Source organism: Coregonus clupeaformis, chromosome 16, assembly GCF_020615455.1.
Source record: "Coregonus clupeaformis isolate EN_2021a chromosome 16, ASM2061545v1, whole genome shotgun sequence".
NCBI classification, from domain to species: domain Eukaryota; kingdom Metazoa; phylum Chordata; class Actinopteri; order Salmoniformes; family Salmonidae; genus Coregonus; species Coregonus clupeaformis.
Window position 1 is genome coordinate 55,508,356 of NC_059207.1, and position 17,096 is coordinate 55,525,451.

The 17,096-nt window shown below is 46.0% G+C and overlaps 1 protein-coding gene across 2 annotated transcripts in view; it reads left to right on the top strand.

Moving 5' to 3' along the window:
- Positions 1–17,096, top strand: part of nos1 (nitric oxide synthase 1 (neuronal)) — a 71,781-nt gene that overhangs the window by 23,225 nt on the left and 31,460 nt on the right. For both annotated transcript variants that reach the window (XM_041901657.2, XM_041901658.2), the window contains exons 10-12: positions 2,763–2,937; positions 13,908–14,009; positions 14,300–14,494. In XM_041901657.2, coding sequence (XP_041757591.1) covers positions 2,763–2,937; positions 13,908–14,009; positions 14,300–14,494 — 472 coding nt within the window. The remainder of the gene's footprint in view (positions 1–2,762; positions 2,938–13,907; positions 14,010–14,299; positions 14,495–17,096) is intronic.

Here is a 17,096-nt window from a genome sequence, read left to right on the forward strand (position 1 = left end):
TAGGGGTGGCGGTCTATGTACATTTGTAAACAACAGCTGGTGCACGATATCTAAGGAAGTCTCAAGATTTTGCTCGCCTGAGGTAGAGTATCTCATGATAAGCTGTAGACCACACTATCTACCAAGAGTTTATCTGTATTCTTCATAGCTGTCTATTTACCACCACAATGCTGGCACTAAGACCGCACTCAATGAACTGTATACGGCCATAAAAAAACAGGAAAACGCTCATCCAGAGGCATCGCTCCTAGTGGCCGGGGACTTTAATGCAGGGAAAATTAAATCCGTTTTACCTCATTTCTACCAGCATGTTAAATGTATAACCAGAGGGGGAAAAAACTCTAGACCACCTTTACTCCAGAGACGTGTACAAAGCTCTCCCTCGCCCTCCATTTGGCAAATCTGACCATAACTCTATCCTCCTGATTCCTGCTTACAAGCAAAAACTAAAGCAGGAAGCACCAGTGACTCGGTCAATAAAAAAGTGCTCAGATGAAGCAGATGCTAAGCTACAGGACTGTTTTGCTAGCACATACTGGAATATATTCCGGGGTCCTTCCGATGGCATTGAGTACACCACATCAGTCACTGGCTTCATCAATAAGTGCATCGATGACGTCGTCCCCACAGTGACTGTACGTACATACCCCAACCAGAAGCCATGGATTACAGGCAACATCCGCACTGAGCTAAAGGGTAGAGCCGCCGCTCTCAAGGAGCTGGACTCTAACCCGGAAGCTTATAAGAAATCCCGCTATACCCTCCGATGAACCATCAAACAGGCAAAGCGTCAATACAGAACTAAGATCGAATCGTACTACACCTTCTTCGACGCTCGTCGGATGTGGCAGGGCTTGCAAACTATTAGACTACAAAGGGAAGCACAGCCGTGAGCTGCCCAGTGACACAAGCCTACCAGACGAGCTAAATTACTTCAATACTCGCTTCGAGGCAAGTAACACTGAAACATGCATGAGAGCATCAGCTGTTCCGGACGACTGTGTGATCACGCTCTCCGTAGCCGACGTGAGTAAGACCAACTGGCACGTGTCTTCACTGACATCTTCAACCTCTCCCTGTCTGAGTCTGTAATACCAACATGTTTCAAGCAGACCACCATAGTCCCTGTGCCCAAGAACACTAAGGTAACCTGCTTAAATGACTACCGACCCGTACCACTCACATCTGTAGCCATGAAGTGCTTTGAAAGGCTGGTCATGGCTCACATCAACACCATTATCCCAGAAACCCTAGACCCACCCCAATTTGCATACCGCCCCAACAGATCCACAGATGACGCAATTTCTATTGCGCTCCACACTGCCCTTTGAAAACATTTGGCATGGGTCCTCAGATCCTCAAAAAGTTCTACAGCTGCACCATCGAGAGCATCCTGACTGGTTGCATCATCACCTAGTATGGCAACTCTTGGCCTCCGACCGCAAGGCACTACAGAGGGTAGTGCGTACGGCCCAGTACATCACTGGGGCCAAGCTTCCTGCCATCCAGGACCTCTATACCAGGCAGTGTCAGAGGAAGGCCCAAAAAATTGTCAAAGACTCCAGCCACCCTAGTCATAGACTTCTCTCTGCTACCACACGGCAAGCGGTACCGGAGCGCCAAGTCTAGGTCCAAGAGGCTTCTAAACAGCTTCTACCCCCTTTACGCTGCTGCTACTCTGTTTATTATCTATGCATAGTCACTTTAATAACATATTACCTCAACTAACCAGTGCCCCTGCACATTGACTCTGTACCGGTACCCCCTGTATATAGCCTCGCTATTGTTATTTTTACTGCTGCTCATTTAATTATTTGTTACTTTTATTTAGTATTATTTTATATTGTATTTTTTTGTGATTTTTTTTTATTTATTTTTTTGGGGGGTGGGGGGTATTCTTTCTTAAAACTGCGTTGTTGGTTAAGGGCTTGTAAGTAAGCATTTCACTGTAAGGTCTGTTGTATTCGCATGTGACAAATTACAATTTGATTTGAACAGAGGCTGGGTTGGGGTGTGTTCCAATTGCCACACTAGCATACCACTTAAAATGAAACAATGTACTGGCCATGTTTTTGCATAGACAGAAACACTCACACACTCCCCCACAATGTCACCAGTCTTCAGGCACAGAGGGAGTTTCATCCCCAGTACATCCCAGAACTGGCCCTCTCCCCAAACACCCCCTGCATCAGTTTAGTTGGCCTTAACTCTGCTCTGTTGCCATCTTGGCTGCTGCTGCCACTAGCATCTCATCATTACATGAAGCGGTGATGGCTCTCTGCTACTGCGTAGACCGTCCCCCAGGGGCAACTCAGAGCCTGTGTAGTACCAGGTAGATGGATGTAGGGCCAGTAATTTCAGAAGCGATTACAAGTGTTTGTGCTGTGAGCATGTGATAATGTTAGTTTTGGCTGCACTCCTGTACTTCTTGGCTGTGTATCTATGAACTACAGTGTAGGAGCAAATTGCCTTGTAAAGCAATACACACCACATCACAGTCGGCAGATCTGTAAACTTTTCAACTCTTAGCTGTATAGAATTGTTGAGATGGAAGCACCTTGAGTTGAACAACAGAAGTCAAGTCAGCTTCAGTTTAAGCTGTATATAATATGTACCCTTAAACATCCTCTACATACCTTGAATGCTAGCCTATTCGTTTGAATGAATTAATCAAGTTATGTCACATTCACCATCTCTCCTCCAAACCTTGACTGTTATTCATTTGAATGCATCTCTTTGTCCTTCTATGCTTCGGCATACAGGTATGATTGGTTCAAGGACTTGAATCTGAAGTGGTACAGCCTGCCTGCTGTATCTAGCATGCTGCTAGAGGTGGGGGGGCTGGAATTCACCGCCTGTCCCTTCAGTGGCTGGTACATGGGCACAGAGATCGGAGTCAGGGACTTCTGTGACAGCTCTCGCTACAACATCTTGGAGGTATTATGATAATTTTATAAAGCATTTCTAAACATTAGCACCCCTTCGGTGGCTGGTACATGGGCACTGAGATTGTTGTAAGGGACTTCATTGGCAGCTCTCGTTACAATGGTAAAATGCCACTATTTTGACATTGTAATGAGACCATGAGGTATTGCAGTGTTACATGTGTAATGCTTTGGGTTTGGAAGGGAATTCGCAAGAGTTGTGAGTGGACTTTTTACTGTGATATTTACTAGAATCTATAATATGCTTTACTGTAATCTGGTAGGGCTATTTATGATGTCTTCAATACTTACCAGTGTGGCGGTTTAATCTGATATCATGGCAACATACATACAGAGCTAACAGTCATCACTTATACGCTCAACATTCATGCAATAGGTTTCTATAACACATCAAAATATACACTGAGTATAAAAAAACATTAAGAACACCTGCTCTTTCCATGACATAGACTGACCAGGTGAATCCAGGTGAAAGCAATGATCCCTAATTGATGTAACTTGTTAAATCCACTTCAATCAGTGTAGATGAAGGGGTGGAGACAGGATAAAGAAGGATTTCTAAGCCTTGAGACATGGATTGTGGATGTGTGCCATTCAGAGGGTTGAATGGCACACGTACATGCCTTTTGAATGGGGTATGGTAGTAGGTGCCAGGCGCACCAGTTTGTGTCAAGAACTGCAACGCTGCTGGGTTTTTCACGGTCCACAGTTTCCCGTGTGTATCAAGAATGGTTCACCACCCAAAGGACATCCAGCCAACTTGACACAACTGTGGGAAGCATTGGAGTCAATATGGGAGTCATCACTGTTTTAACTATCTAGGCTACTAGCCCAAGTGGCGAACGCTAGTTAAGTTTCACTTTGTTCTCGGATTAGCTGTTTCTTGGAGCCATGGAACCTGCTAGCTCAGCCCAGTGGGTACCAACCAAGGCCCCTGCACCAGCACAACCTTGCGTTTGCGGGGCGACCATTTCGGGTAAGGACACTCACTCCCTGTGTGTCGTCTGCTTGGGTGTCAAACACCAGCATCCCTGTGGAACACTTTCGAAACCTTGTAGTGTCCATGTCCTGAAAAATTGAGGCTGTTCTGAGGGCAAAAGGGGGTGGGGGGGACGACTCAATATTAGGAAGGTGTTTGTAATGTTTGGTGTATATATTTTGTTTTACATCAAAATAGTTTTCCTGGAAACAGCAAGTCTTCACGCTATTGTTGGTCAGATGAAGAGGATATCTTGTTTTTTCACAAACAGTATGATATAGCATGGTGACTAGAGCATGTCAAGCTTAGAGACTGTAGATATAATATGTACGGCTCTGGTTGTGCTGTTGGTATTCAGCTAACCTATCAGCATAGCTATTATAATGATGGTAATATTTTGTTTTCAGAGTTCCAAGGCATACTGCATTAGCATCGAACAGCCCCTGTGATATGCAACTTTTCAGGGAAGTCAGGAACCAATATAGACAATCAGTTAGGAAAGCAAAGACAAGCTTTTTCAAACAGAAATTTGCATCCTGTAGCACTAACTCCAAAAAGTTTTGGGACACTGTAGTCCATGGAGAATAAGAGCACCTCCTCCCAGCTGCCCACTGCACTGAGGCTAGGAAACACTGTCACTACCGATAAATCTACGATAATCGAAAATTTCAACAAGCATTTTGCTATGGCTGGCCATGCTTTCCACCTGGCTACCCCTACCCCGGCCACCAGCTCTGCACTCTCTGCTGCAACTTGCCCATGCTGTCAATCACCGCATTCTTATTGGCAGACTAAATAGCCTTGGTTTCTCAAATGACTGCCTCGCCTGGTTCACCAACTACTTGTCAGATAGAGTTCAATGTGTCAAATCGGAGGGCCTGTTGTCTGGACCTCTGGCAGTCTTTATGAGGGTGCCACAGGGTTCAATTCTCAGGCCGACTCTATTCTCTGTGTATATCAATGATGTCGCTCTTGCTGCTGGTGACTCTCAGATCCACCTCTACGCAGACGACACCATTTTATATACATCTGGCCCTTCATTGGACACTGTGTTAACAAACCTCCAAACGAGCTTCAATGCCATACAGCACTCCTTCTGTAGCCTCCAAATGCTCTTAAAAGCTAGTAAAACTAAATGCATGCTCTTCAACCGAACGCTGCTTGCACCCGCCCGCCCGACTAGAATCACTACTCTCGGCGGGTTAGAATATGTGGACAACTACAAATACCTAGGTGTCTGGTTAGACTGTAAACTCTCCTTCCAGACTCACATTAAGCATCTCCAATCCAAAGTTAAATCTAGAATCGGCTTCCTATTTCGCAAAAAAGCCTCCTTCACTCATGCTGCCAAACATGCCCTCGTACAACTGACTATCCTACCGATCCTTGACTTCGGTGATGTCATTTACAAAATAGCCTCCAACACTCTACTCAGCAAATTGGATGTAGTCTATCACAGTGCCATCCATTTTGTCACCAAAGCCCCATATACTACACACCATTGTGACCTGTACGCTCTCGTTGGCTGGCCCTCACTACATATTCATCGCCAAACCCACTGTTTACGTGAAGGATAACATTAGTTGCTTGTCTTCTATGTACTGTAGTTGATTGATTGATTGTCCATTTTCTACGTAGCTTTGCAAACAACAGCACTGACCTGTCAAGTAGGTTTTTCACAACCAGTTTATTTGAAGGATAATGTTGAATGTTTATCTTCAATGTAGCAGTGAATACGGTAGCATTTTAAGAAGAGTAAAATATCACCCTAATTGAAATTTCACTTATCCTGTTTGTGCCGTCTGGCAGATAAGGCAGAGACAAGATCTCTCCACTTCTGATGGGCTAAAGCCTGTTTGGCAGCATGGCCCCAATTTAGCTTCAGTGCTCTTTTAAAATGATGTGGCACTATGGGGATTCACCTGAATTTTCTAAGTAGCTCGAATGACCAATCATACACGTCTGTTGGAGACAGACGTGGCGATTGAGGGAGGCCCTCTCCTCATACTAAAGAGCCACTCGCCTGCCCTCTGATCATTTCCACCTCTCTTATCTCTCCTCAGCATGACTTGATCGGTTTTCCTGTTGAACTTTTCACAGTGCCGTTAAGGTTACGCCGCCGAGTGCAGGGTTATCTTTTGTGTTGGGTGACTGTACTGAAAGGAAAATGTTCGCTTCAGGTAAGAATTTGTTTCACCGTTTTTATTCCTTCGTCTCCTGTTGTAGCTAGTGTCACACTGCTAGCTTCTGAGACTTGGCTAGTTTAGCTGCCAGGCTTAGCTAACCTGGCTAGGTCTTGGCAAGGCTAGCTATCCTACCGACTAGTTTATCTACCTGGAAGGGTAGAGTTACTAGTTCGCTCGTATAGTTCAACCCTCCACCGGCGTTGAGTAGACTGACCATCCTAGCGTCACTGCTTATTGGTCGAGAGCCACTCTTTTGTTTGTTGTAAGAGCTTTAGCGCTAGCCTCCTTTGAATAACTTTGTGCTAGCTACTAGGCCATGTGTCCTTCGCTAGCTATGGTCACTTTGTTTATAGGATTAGCTTCTCCTGCTAGCACTGTGCTAACTATCTAGGGTACTAGCCCAAGTGGCGAACGCTAGTTACATTTCACTTTGTTCTCAGATTAGCTGTTTCTTGGAGCCATGGAACCTGTTAGCTCGGCCCAGTGGGTACCAAGCAAGGCCCCTGCACCAGCACAACCTTGCCTATGCGGGGCAACCATTTTGGGTAACACGCTTCCTGTGTGTCATCTGCTTGGGTGTTTAACACGCGGAAGCAGTGTTCAATGACCCCGGTCATGCATCCATTGTTTTTTTTGCTGCTAACACCCTCTGCCGTAGAGTGCGCAGAGCAGCCCAATGTGGTTCGTCCCACTCTTAACTCAAGCGGGGAAACTGCCTCGCAGACCCAGCCCTCATGGGCCAACGTCATGGATGGCTACCCCGAGGACATTCACCCACTTTTTTCCAGGGCTTGGCCCCAGAAGAGAGGGAAGGGGGGGTCTCTTCATCGACAAGGACAATGGAAACCTCCTCCAGACAGCGGTAGAGGATGAGGAGGCACAAGCGCTCGCCCCTCTTCCGCCCTTAGCGGAGCATCAATGGCGGATGACAGATATTCGCTCATTGATGTCTGGAAACGGGCAGCGACCAGACTCAGTATTGAGTGGCCCCGAACCCACGGGGGGAGGCAACGCAGAGAGGGACTGGTACAGCAAACTCCTCCCAGCTATCCCAGCTTGACTGGGGAAGCCAAACGCAATTGGTATAAACCTTTGACTGGCAAGGTCCAAACCTGACTTTTTGCTGACATGGATGTCAAGGACATAGACGCGTTGGGCCTTGACAAGCCACCAGTGGTCGAGCCGTCACTGGCCAACCTCCTTAACCCCAGTGCCTTGACAATTAAAAAAAAAAAATTAATAATTTAAGAGCAATTAGGGTTAAGTGCCTTGCTTAAGGGCACATCAACAGATTTTTCACCGAGTCGGCTCGGGGATTAGAACCAGCGACCTTTCGGTTACTGGCACAACGCTCTTACCCACTAAGCTACCTGCCGCCCCGTCAATGACAGGCATTTCTCTCCCTGGTAAGACAGACCGCTTCTCTGCGTACATCTACCAAAAGGTCTATGTGTCTGCCGCACGTTCTGTCGGACAGGGAGAAAGCAGATTTCCTTGACGCTCCTGTCCAGCCGACGGAACCGTTTGGGCCGGCTGTCGCCACCATGCGGCAGAAGTGCAAGCTTCGAGGTCCCGCCCATTTGATTCCCCTGCGGGGAAGGGGTACCTTACCTAGGGGGTACGCCCCTTCCAGCAGAGGGGGGCAGCCAACAGTTCCCTTTTGCAACGACTCATTTTCATCCATTCGCTATCAAGGAAGACTAAGGGAATCCACTCTACCCCAGAGTGCTCTCTGTGCCACGGCTCTCACCCCGGCTCTAGTTCAAGCAGCCGGGGCAGGAAGACTAATTGTCAGTCCCCACCAAGCACTGTCCCCATGTTCCAGTGTATCAACCAGTGTTGGGGAATGTTACTTTTAAAGTAACTTGTTACATTACTTTTGCGTTACCAAAAACAGAAAACACTGAATTTGCGTTGTTCATTCTTATGCCCAGTAGAGGGAGCACACTACCTTTTTTGAATGGCTTGCATAGCCTCAGCCATAATCTGTAACTCTGGGCTATACTAACTCAAGTAATAATGACAGACGCATTATCTTTGATTTGTACTTTTCCTTCTATTACGATATTTGAATGTTTGATTTGTTAAATTTAATAATTCTGTAATGACATAAATTATGGCAATCATACGTTTTTATCGGCAGTAAGAAACTGCTAACAGCAGAGAACTTGCAAGCAAAGGCCCCCAGAAATCAGGTGACTGCCACTAGTGGCGAAAATAAGAACTGCAGTTAAACTGAATGCACAGTTAAATAGGAGAATACTTATTCGTGCAGAAACAAAGAGCGCAAACCGTGGCGAATGTAGGGAAAGGAATGTGTATGTGTGCGCCAACAAAAATATGCATAATATTGCTTATTTGAAAAAGTAGCTGATTACTTAAATTGAAACACTAACGCGCTAAGTTACTCCTTACCCCCAACACTGGTGTCAATACTGCCCTTAAACAAAAAAAAGCCTCTGCTGTATGCAGGTGTCATGCCAAAGACTGGTGAGCGAGAGTCTATCGACCTGTAAGCAACTCGCCAGCAGAGCAGGGAACTGGCATGCATGCGCAGTCCAGCCCTGGATCTGTTCCACAGTGATGAAGGGGTACAGACAGCAGTTAACTCTGAGACCACCCGTTTTCAACTGAATTTTGGAATCTGTAGGGACTGGCGACTCGGCACGCATAATAGAGCAGGAAATCTCCTCTATATTAAGCAGGGGCTATCAGGGCGATACCAGCGGTACTCCTTGGTTCCCAAGAAAGGGGGAGGGGTTCGCCACATTCTGGACCTACGGATCCTCAACAGCTATCTGATGAAGTTCATGTTCCGTATGCTTACATTCCACGTGCTTTCTCGTACTATTCATCAAGGCGACTGGTTTACCTCAGTCGACCTGCATGACGCTTATTTTCACATAAGCATCCTGCCATTACATAGGAGGTTTCTGAGGTTTGCTTTTCAAGGCCTACGAATACATCGCTGTTCTGGTTAGTGCTAGTTCCCGGAACGTTCAGCGAGTGTGTAGAGGCAGCTCTTGCCCCCCCTAAGAATCAAGGGGCTGAGAGTCTCCGCCTACATAGACGATTACCTGCTTTGCTCTCCATTCCGGTATGAGACACAACTCACCTTGTAACCCACTTGTTTGGTGCCAACACAGAGAATAGGCATAAAGCTGGAATTCTCTCTCTTATCAGGCAACACTCTCGGAAGACTGGATCTTGTCGTTCCGACAGTGCCTCTTCCTGTTCCACAGGGGGCGCTAGGTCACGTTCAAGACGTACCTCTTGGCCTACTGAGGATGAGAGACTTCCAGTGCTGGGTGTTTGCCCAACGTCTGTGTACACGGCGTCACCGCCAGATAGAGGCGACTTCATCATGTCTCTTGCCTCTCTGTCACTGAAAGAGCCCCTCGATCTTCGTTCCTGGCAACAAGGAAAGTGGGGACAACATATGCATCGCTCACTTGCTGGGGCGCAGTTCATGAGGGAAATGCAATAAATAGAGTATGATCCCACAACTCCGCATTGCTCATATAAATTGCCTCGAACTGCTGACAGCTTCTTTCACTGAAACACTTTCTACCCTCCCTTCGGAATTGTAACGTCTTGATCAGAATAGCCAAAACGACTGTAGTGGCATATATCAACCGCCAGGATGGTACTCGCTCCCTGCACTTACAGACTATCCGTCAGGATTATTCTGTGGAGAGGAGCACACCTACTGTCCCTATGCACGACTCATGTCCCAGGCGTACTGAACGGGATTTATTGTCCAGAGGGAATCCCCATCTAAGGGACTGAAAACTCCTAGCCTAGCGGTTAGAGCATTGGGCCAAAACCGAAAGGTCACTAGTTTGAATCCCCGAGCAAAGAAGGTGAAAAGTCTGTGTGGGTCCTTGACCAAGTGTCTTACCCCTAATTGTTCCAGGGTCGACGTTGATAATGGCAGACCCTGGCTGTGACCCCACTCTGAGGGTGTCTAGGGGAGAGTGGGATATGCAAAAAATACATTTCCAATTCACACATGCGTATTAATGCATACTTGTAGATGTGTGAAATGGGACAAATAAGCACCCACCAAATTATTATTATTAAGTGGTGAAGCAGATCTGTGAGAGAGATGGTCAAGCGTTTGTACTGTAGATCTCTTCGCATCACAAGAATACGCGCACCTTGGCCAAGGATGTTGCTTAATGCTTTTCCTCCCCTCAGCCTCATACTCCCCACTCTGGCCAGAGTGAATGAAGAAGGCTTATTCCTCATCTTGGTAGCCCCTCGATGGCAAGCTCTGGATAGCGGAGATCACTCTCCTGCTATATGACGAGGCTTGGCAACGCCCGTTACGCAGGGATCTGCTGACCCAAGCGAACAGAGATTTTCCCCCCAGAAGCACTCTGGGCCTGGCCTGTGAGGATACATCTGGATGTGACAGGCTTGCCTCTTGGAGTCATTGAGACTATCCAGAGTGTTGGGGCCCCTTCTACGCGTTCACTGTGGTGTGACCAAAAACAGATAATTCCTTACCAATGCTCTGTTAGAGGTTTTATGCTTCTTGCAGGACCTTTTGGACAGCAGGAAAGCTTTCTCTACTGTTAAGGCCTATCGTGCCGCTTTCTCGGCCTGCCATATAAGCTTAATTAAAAACACTGTGGGGAAAAAAACCCTGTTATGACGTTTCATTAAGGGGGCACGCCACTTACATCCAGTTCCCAAACCTTTAGCCCGTCATTGGATTTGTCTATTGTGCTTGAGGCCATTTCACAGCAGCCTTTTGAGCCGCTGGAAAGTGTGGAGATTAAATATCTAATTTAAGACCGCTTTACTGGTCGGCCTTACGTCTGCGTGCACTCAGTTCACCATTCGTGCCTACAGTTTGCCCGGGGCTTTTCCAAGGTCACCTTGTTGCCCAATCCCACCTTTTTGCCCAAGGTTAGCGGCAATTTATTTCTAAGTGACTTCACCGTTTTGTGTCTAGTATGTGCATTGTGAATATACTTCGATAGGACGAGAGCTTTGCGCAAGAGCGACCAACTCTTTGTGTACTGGGCGCCTCCCTGTAAGGGGAGGCCCCCCTCTCATCAACTGTCACGACTTCCGCCGAGGCTGCCCCCCCTCCTGGTTCGGGCAGGCTTCGGCGTTCGTCGTCACTGGAGTACTAGCTACTGCCGATCCCATTCTCATCACTCCACTTGTCATGTCTTGTCAATCACACACACCTGGTGCTCATTCCCCTAATTAGTATGTGTATAAGTGTTCCCCTTGTCTTTGTGAGTGATTGTTTTGTTGTGAGAGCGTGTAGCTCGGCTGTGTTATTTGCCAAGGTGGATGTTTTCCCTTGTACAGTGTCGTTTGACGCTTGGGGCGTTTGATTTATGAAAACGGATTAAACGCTGGACTTCGGTATTTTACCTCCTGCGCCTGACTCCTTAATTTCACACCTCATCACATCAAAGGTTGTCTCATTGGATTGTAGAAGCTATTTATATTGGCCCATAACCTAGCGGTCAAACGGGAAATGGTTCTTTTAAATTTTTTTAATGTTTTAAAATATGGGCTGTGTTTCGTGTAGGCTTACCCTGGTGTGACGTTTTGATAACCATGTAAATCTCTCTCGGACAAGGTGACTTAGCAATATATGCAGCTCTATTTACTCTCAGCTTAGAAAATGCTAATTAGCATCAAAGTAGACATCATACAAAAATATAAACGCAACATGCAATGATTTTACTGAGTTAGTTCATATAAGGAAATCAGTCAATTGAAATAAAATCATTAGGCTCCAATCTATGGATTTCACATGACTGGGCAGGGGCGTAGCCATGGGTGGGCCTGGAAGGGCATAGGCCCACCCACTTGGGAGCCACGCCCATCCACTGGGGAGCCACGCCCAGCCAATCAGAATGAGTTTTTCCCCCCACAAAAGGGCTTTATTACAGAAATAAATACTCTTCAGTTTCATCAGCTCTCCGGGTGGCTGGTCTCAGATGATCCTGCAGGTAAATAAGCCGGATGTGGAGGTCCTGGGCTGGTGTGTTTACACGGTTGGACGTACTGCCAAATTTTTTAAAATGACGTATGGTAGAGAAATTAACATTCAATTCTCTCGCAACAGCTCTGGTGGACATTCCGCAGTCAGCATCCCAATTGCACGCTCCCTCAACTTGAGACATCTGTGGCATTGTGTTGTGTGACAAAACTGCACATTTTAGAGTGGCCTGTTATTGTCCCCAGCACAAGATGCACCTGTGTAATGATCATGCTGTTAAATCAGCTTCTTGATATGCCACACCTGTCAGGTGGATGGATTATCTTGGCAAAGGAGAAACGCTCACTAACAGGGATGTAAACAAATGTGTACATAACATTTGAGAGAAATTAGCTTTTTGTGCATATGGACATTTTTGGGGATATTTTATTTCAGCTCATGAAACATGGGACCAACACTTTACATGTTGCGTTTATATTTTTGTTCAGTATACAAATCCCTGCAAGCTCCTGCACATCATCTCTAGCTGACACCTTTGCTAAAAGGTATTGTGTCAATTTCAAACTTGCACAAGACAAAACAGAATTGTGAATTTTAAAGAAACGTAGCCAATTTATACATTACTACATTTAGCTAACATTAGAGTTAAGCGGTCTCGTCCAGATCATCATGGCATTTGTAGTTCTTTATGATAGCCACAATAGCAGCTAAATAGCGTTTCATTTTTACAGCCGAAATATATTGATAAAAGTCACCTTGTCCTAGAGAGAGATACACGGTTATAAAAATGTCACGCCAGGGTAAGCCTACACAAAACACAGCCCTAATTTTAAGTGTTTCTAAAATCCCCTATGGGAAAAATGAATGTTGGAGAAACGATTGGAACTGCTAGGTTTTATGGGTATTATGACTCGTACTGTGGTATAATTGCAAGGTGTTACAGGTATGGCTACCTCTTGGGCACTGTTCAAGGGCATCTTCTTGCAGGAAATTTGCGATGCGGCTTGTTGGCTATCCCCTCCTGCTTTTCTGAAGTTCTACCGACGTCACTGCACCTTCATTGGCGCATACTTTCCTCATTGCCCGGGCTTCTGAGGGTTAATATTGAGGCTGCCTGGCTTCGGAGAGCATGTGTGATACGGGAGTTGGTCATATCCCACAGTGAGATGTTGAAGCAAATAATTGAAAGAGAATTTAAGGTTACTTGCATAAAAAAAAAAAGTAAAATGTAACCCCGGTTCTCTGATATTGAGTGAGACATCTCACTCGAGCTGGGCGACATTGGCAAAATCCATATCGCGATAAATTGCCTGAATTGATGCGATAACAATACATAAAGATAAGTTAAACATTTAATGTGCACCAGTTTTATTATCATGTACTACCACTACTAGTTTGATGGTTGTAGCCATCAGTTGTCCCATTAACAATTACCCATATTAGCAAACTTATTTCATTTCAAACTTCACATTTCTCTAGTATAGGCTACTTATTGTAATGAACGATATCAGCAAAATGCAATGCCTGCGATAAGTGGTCAGTGTCGAACATTTTTGGTTTATCATCCCAGATCTACATCTCACCACATTCCCCTACTCGCAAGAGTGTGAGGAAGTTTGGCACGCTCGAGAATGATCAGAGGGCAGGCGAGTGGCTCTTTCGTCTCCAACAGACGTGTATAATTGGTCCTTCAAGCTACTTCTGGTGAATCCACACAGTGCGACTTCTCACTTATAATATCAGAGAACTGGGGTTACGCAAGTAACCTTAAGTTATCAACAACAGCTATTGTTATTACAGTATTGTCTTGCCCTGTCCAATAGGAAGTGGCCAATCTGATGAATCTGGACACCAGGAAGACCTCTTCTCTATGGAAGGACCAGGCACTGGTGGAGATCAACATAGCAGTCCTCTACAGTTTTCAGGTGATTGCCAAGTGTTATTGTATTGTATTGTATTGTCTGCACATTTCTAGACTGTTCTCCATTGTATATAAATTACAGCCTAAAATATTTTTCTTTAGAAGTCTTTACATTATGTTAGAAATTGGGTAATCTCGGCACCCAGAACCAATGGTAAGGCTGTCACGAGTGACTAGAAATAAAGGTGAAATAGTATGTACTTGTGATTTTAAATTGATACTAAATGTGAACCTGAAACAACTGCAATGAATGAATTCCACAGACAGGAACTGATCCCCATTATCTGTTCCCAGTCATCTAAGGTAACCATAGTGGACCACCACTCTGCCACAGAGTCCTTCATGAAGCACATGGAAAACGAGATCAGGGTGCGTGGGGGCTGCCCGGGAGACTGGGTCTGGATCGTACCCCCAATGTCTGGAAGCATCACCCCAGTGTTCCACCAGGAGATGCTCAACTATCGCCTCACGCCATCCTTTGAGTATCAGGTGAGGAGGAAGGAGAGTTTGTGTGGCCAGGTCAAAGTCAAATATTTTTAAATACTTTAGCAGCACTTGATTTAGTTTAAAATTAAGCCAAATCGAGAGCACTTCAAATTGTATTTGACATACAGTATGTACAGTGCATTCGGAAAGTATTCAGACCCCTTCCCTTTTCCCACATTTTGTTACGTTACAGCCTTATTCTAAAATGGTCAAATAAACTAAAAAAATCCCTCATCAATCTACACACAATACCCCATAATGACAAAGCAAAAACTGATTTTTAGATTATTTTCAAATGTATTAAAAAATAAAAACTGAAATGTGACCGACCGCCTTGATTCGGTCTTATGTAGCAAAATTTGAAATTGCATTTTTACATTGGATAAAAGCAGAGACACAGAGCTACAAAATGGTATATCATACACTGCATTTGAGGAACAATGGGAAAGTAATTCATTCTGCTTTGAAAGTTGATAAACTTGTAACCCCACTTTTGAGAAAATGGCCTTTGAATGTTTTAGTACCTACTGGAGAGCTCTTCTATGTCTACACCCATTCAGCATCGTTCACACCCTCTTAAGCTTTAGCCCCACCCATCTCGTTTCGCTCTCGGAGCGTTCAGAGCGCACACTGGACGCTCTGGCCGATGAGTAGGGATCAAATTTTATTTGCCACATGCGCCGAATACAACAGGTGTGGACATTACTGTGAAATGCTTACTTACAGCCCTTAACCAACAATGCATTTATTTTTTAATAAAAAAGTACAATAAAACAACAACAAAGTGTTGAAAAAGAGCAGAAGTAAAATAAAACAGTAGGGAGGCTATATACAGGGGGGTACCGGTGCAGAGTCAATGTGCGGGGGCACTGGCTAGGTAGTTGAGGTAATATGTACATGTGGGTAGAGTAAAAGTGACTATGCATAAATTAACAGTAGCAGCAGCGTAAAAAGATGGGGTGGGGGGGCAGTGCAAATAGTCTGGGTAGCCATGATTAGCTGTTCAGGAGTCTTATGGCTTGGGGGTAGAAACTGTTGAGAAGCCTTTTGGACCTAGACTTGGCGCTCCGGTACCGCTTGCCGTGCGGTATTAGAGAGAACAGTCTATTGCTAGAGTGTCTGGAGTCTTTGACAATTTTGAGGGCCTTCCTCTGACACCGCCTGGTATAGAGGTCCTGGATGTCAGGAAGCTTGGCCCCAGTGATATACTGGGCTGTACGCACTACCCTCTGTGGTGCCTTGCTGTCGGAGGCCGAGCAGTTGCCATACCAGGCGGTGATGCAACCAGTCAGGATGCTCTCGATGGTGCAGCTGTATAACTTTTTGAGGATCTGTGGACCCATGCCAAATGTTTTCAGTCTCCTGAGGGGGAATAGGCTTTGTCGTGCCCTCTTCACGGCTTTCTTGGTGTGTTTGGACCATGAGAGTTCGTTGTTGATGTGGACACCAAGGAACTTGAAGCTCTCAACCTGTTCCACTACAGCCTCGTCGATGAGAATGGGGGTGTGCCCAGTCCTCTTTTTTTTTTCCTGTAGTCCACAATCATCTCCTTTGTCTTGGTCACGTTGAGGGAGAGGTTGTTATCCTGGCACCACATGGACAGGTCTCTGACCTCCTCCCTAAAGGCTCTCATCGTTGTCGGTGATCAGGCCTACCACTTGTGTCGTCGGCAAACTTAATGATGGTGTTGGAGTCGTGCCTGGCCATGCAGTCATGGGTGAACAGGGAGTACAGGAGGGGACTGAGCACGCACCTCTGAGGGGCCCCCGTGTTGAGGATCAGCGTGGCAGATGTGTTGTTACCTACCCTTACCACCTGGGGGCGGCCCGTCAGGAAGTCCAGGATCCAGTTGCAGAGGGAGGTGTTTAGTCCCAGGATCCTTAGCTTAGTGATGAGCTTTGAGGGCACTATAGTGTTGAATGCTGAGCTGTAGTCAATGAATAGCATTCTCACGTAGGTGTTCCTCTTGTCCAGGTGGGAAAGGGCAGTGTGGCTGCAATAGAGATTGCGTCATCTGTGGATCTGTTGGGGCGATATGCAAATTGGAGTGGGTCTAGGGTTTCTGGGATAACGGTGTTGTGAGCTATGACCAGCCTTTCAAAGCACTTCATGGCTACAGACATCAGTGCTACGGGTCGGTAGTCATTTAGGCAGGTTATCTTAGTGTCCTTGGGCACGGGGACTATGGTGGTCTGCTTGAAACATGTTGGTATTACAGACTCAGTCAGGGACATGTTGAAAATGTCAGTGAAGACACTTGCCAGTTGGTCAGCACATGCTCGGAGTACACGTCCTGGTAATCCGTCTGGCCTTGCGGCCTTGTGAATGTTGACCTGCTTAAAAGTCTTACTCACATCGGCTACGGAGAGCGTGATCACATAGTCATCCGGAACAGCTGGTGCTCTCATGCATGCTTCAGTGTTGCTTGCCTCGAAGCGAGCATAGAAGTGGTTTAGCTCATCTGGTAGGCTTGTGTCACTGGGCAGCTCGCGGCTGTGCTTCCCTTTGTAGTATGTAATAGTTTTCAAGCCCTGCCACGTCTGACGAGCGTCAGAGCCGGTGTAGTACGATTCAATCTTAGTCCTGTATTGACTCTTTGCCTGTT